The following is a 3,603-nucleotide window of genomic DNA, read 5'->3' on the forward strand; positions in this document are numbered from 1 at the left end:
ACGATTCTGATCGGTCAAAACTCTTCACCAACGTTGAAAATGGCAAATGAACCGAAAAAATTTGAGTTTAAATGGTGCAAAACGGTGGAAAATGGAAGCAAAGGTGTGCGTCGACGGAGAAGAAGGCGCGGGTTCTGACATTCGCGATGTAGGAGACGATACTGTTCAGAATTTTTTATTTTTTAACCTATAGAGGGGAATATGTCGTGGTTCACAACTTAACTGCGGTAATGCAGGGGAATATGTCGCGGTTCTACATTAACCGCGACCTAATCTCCTTAAAAAAATAATGAAAATGGCATTTTTAAATTTTTTTTTAAACTATATGCCGCGATTTAGCGAGCAACCGCGGTCTATACCCTTAAATATTTAAAATTTATTCAGTTAAGGGAATAGGCCATGGTTGCTCTGAGAACCGCGGTCGATTCCCTAACGTTCTGAATACCTCAACTGTCTCCCCAACTGCCTTTTGGGGAATGTAAGAAGGTAACATGGGGAATAGGCCGCGATTCTCAGAGCAACGCGGCCTATTCCCCTTTCTACCTTCTGATATTCCCCACGTTGCTAGCACCTGCAAGAAATAGGCAAGGGAATAGGTCGCGGTTGCTCAGAGAACCGCGACCTATTCCTCTGCAAATTTATTCCAAGAGTTGACTGATGGGGAATGTCAGAAGGTAGCAGGGGGAATAGGTCGCGGTTCTCAGAGCAACCGTAGCCTATTCCCCCTGCTACCTTCTGATATTCCCCACGTTGCTAGCACCTGCAATAAATTGGCAAGGGAATAGGTCGTCGTTGTTTAGAGAATCGCGGCATATTCCTCTGCTAATTTATTGCAAGAGCTGATTGATGGAGAATGTCAGAAGGTAGCAGGAGGAATAGGCCGCGATTCTCAGAAGGCAGAAAGTTGACTTGGGTATAGGCCGCGGTTTCCCTCTGAACCGCGACCTAAAAGTTCGAATTATTTTCAAAAATGTCACCGCGCACTATTATGTTGCGATTTCTGATGAACTGTAACATAATGTGTTATGTGAAATGCCAGATTTTTACTAGTATTTAAACTTAAAACTTAATAAAAAAAATAATACGTATATTATATTTTAAAGTATTCTTTAATTACTTTTCCTTTACAAAATTTAAAGCATTCTTTAATTAGTTTTTTGAACATCTGGAAGATAAAATTAATAAAAATAAATAAAAATATATATAGCAGGAGATGTAAACAAAGGCATGACTGTAATAGAAAAGAATTAGGAATGTATTTTGTTAGTGTTACGCGGAAACGCAGACCATGGAAGTGAGAAAGAAACAAGGAAAGTGCACAATAAAGGCACGTGTATATTTGGACGGCAGAGCAAAACAAAATGACTCACATGGCGGCCTCAAAAACATTACATCACCAAGTGACGTTTTCGATCTTTAACCATTTCATTGCTCGTCAATACAATTTTACATATGATATAAAATAGAAAAGTAAAATGATTATAAAAATATAATTTTTTTAAAAAAAAATAAAAAATAATAAAATAATGTCAAATAAATGTAAAATATTATTTTTTTTCATTTCATACCATATTTTGTTTATTTGATATAGAATATAAAAATAAAATGGCTATAAAATTTTATACTTTTAAAAAAAGAAAAAAAGTAAATAAAGACATAGTGAAATTGAATTTAAAAAATTTATATGCTTAAAAAATTAGTTTTCAACATTTAAATGTCATAAACTTTCTTTCAGTATTCTATCTATAACTACTTCAGGTATATATACCCACATCAGCACACCACTTCATTCATCTTCCTATCTTCTAAACTCTCAGGTTGCTGCAGGATTCAACTGCATGATAATGGATCAGCTTGGAATTCAACCCCCTTCAACCAAGGTTGAAAGAAGGCTCGTTGAGAAGAACAGAAGAAACCAGATGAAGATCCTCTTCAACAAACTCAATTCTCTTCTCCCTAGCTACAACCCCAAGGTTATAAAGCTTCCTTCTTTTCTTTCCTTACCAACTTTTTTCTTGCATGGAGATTATAAACTTAGATGGGTGGCTATAGTTTACAAAAGTTACCATAAAATGTGTTTACACTGCTATCTGATCACCAGTTGTTCGTATAATTGCTTTGTTAGTACTGGTTGGTGTTTTTGGGATTTGAACGGTGTTATTGATTTGGTTTTTGATGGTGATGACGCAGGAAGTATTACCACTGCCTGATCAAGTGGATGAGGCAATCAACTACATCAAGAGTTTGGAGGCGAAGGTGAAGATGGCGCAAGAGAAGAAAGAGAGTTTGCAGGGTGCTAAGAAAAGATATCGTGGTTGCTTCTCCAATAATAACGGTGCTAATTTAGCTACAGCACCACTCCCAAAATCTCCACAACTTGAGATTCAAGAAGTGGGTTCCTCCCTACAAGTTGTTCTGACTACAGGGATGGATAACCAGTTCATATTCTATGAAATCATTCGAATGCTGCATGAAGAGAACATAGAGGTTAGAAGTCTCAATTCCTCACTCACTGCTGGAGACTCGGTGCTTCATGTTGTGCATGCTGAGGTATGTATATATGTATCGTCTTTTGTTGTTGTTTAATGTTGTTTTCATATTAATTCATCAGTTTGATGTGTTCTTCTTAACATACAATCATACCTCATTCCTCTAATTTTGAAAAAACTTGATGGGTTTATGCAGATTCCTCAATCTTTTCTTCAATTCGGAGCCGCCAAAGTAAGTGAGAGGTTGAAAAGGTTTGTAAATGGATCATACAGTGACGTGGAAACACAACACGAGTGGTGGGATTTTGATATTGGCACTGATGATATCTGGGGTTTCTAGATCTTACGTATTCACCAAAAGTTTTGTAAAATATGAGGAAGATAACATTAGCTAATATATAACAAGTTTTAAGAGAATTTTGGTCTGTGTTAGAATAGATTTTGACCGGAACAGTATAGTTTACCAGCTATTACTAGCAATAGCAACCTGCATTCTGAATTAAGATCCTGATCTTTTGTCCCTTCTCTTAATTTTAAAAGTACTAATTGTGATTTTTATCATCAATTAAGAAAAAAATTCCTACAAATTAAGTTGATACCTAACATAAATAAAGAGGCGGAAAGTTCATCAGCTTCAATAAGTATCTTATAGATATGCTGTGTATGCACTCTACTTTGGAGGATGTATAAATATATATATACACACATTTCAGGTTCTCAAACCATAAGAACATATATTCTATGTCTAGATCATTTGCATTCAAGCTAATCACAGATTCCAAAAGTTTCTTCAAAAACTCTCTCACTGAGGTTTTGTTTGATATCGATAAACAAATCAAAATTGTTGGGGAATTCAGGGAAAGATTGGCTAGGCAATAAGTAAATTGGTTCAAATAAGAGAAATTTAACCATAAAAATTTTAAGTTTCGGAACTATATAATTGCTGACAGTTCACAGAAGAAGATGCAGCTGAACCCTGATGAGTTCATCTGTGAAATATATCTGGTTTCTCTTGTTATTGATTTTTGAAATGCTAAAACTTCGCATATTATAATCATAACTAAAAGAGTATAATTATAGGAAGGAAAATGATATATTAACACCAATTTTTTGA

General features: G+C 35.3%; 1 protein-coding gene across 1 annotated transcript; it reads left to right on the plus strand.

Moving 5' to 3' along the window:
* Positions 1-1,772: 1,772 nt before the first annotated feature.
* Positions 1,773-2,971, plus strand: LOC106755375 (transcription factor bHLH162). The gene is made up of 3 exons (XM_014637523.2): positions 1,773-1,973; positions 2,191-2,550; positions 2,686-2,971. The coding sequence occupies exons 1-3, from the start codon at positions 1,839-1,841 to the stop codon at positions 2,827-2,829; spliced, it is 639 nt and encodes a 212-aa protein (XP_014493009.2). The 5' UTR covers positions 1,773-1,838; the 3' UTR covers positions 2,830-2,971.
* Positions 2,972-3,603: the final 632 nt, after the last annotated feature.

Source organism: Vigna radiata, unplaced genomic scaffold, assembly GCF_000741045.1.
Source record: "Vigna radiata var. radiata cultivar VC1973A unplaced genomic scaffold, Vradiata_ver6 scaffold_253, whole genome shotgun sequence".
Classification (NCBI taxonomy): Eukaryota; Viridiplantae; Streptophyta; class Magnoliopsida; order Fabales; family Fabaceae; genus Vigna; species Vigna radiata.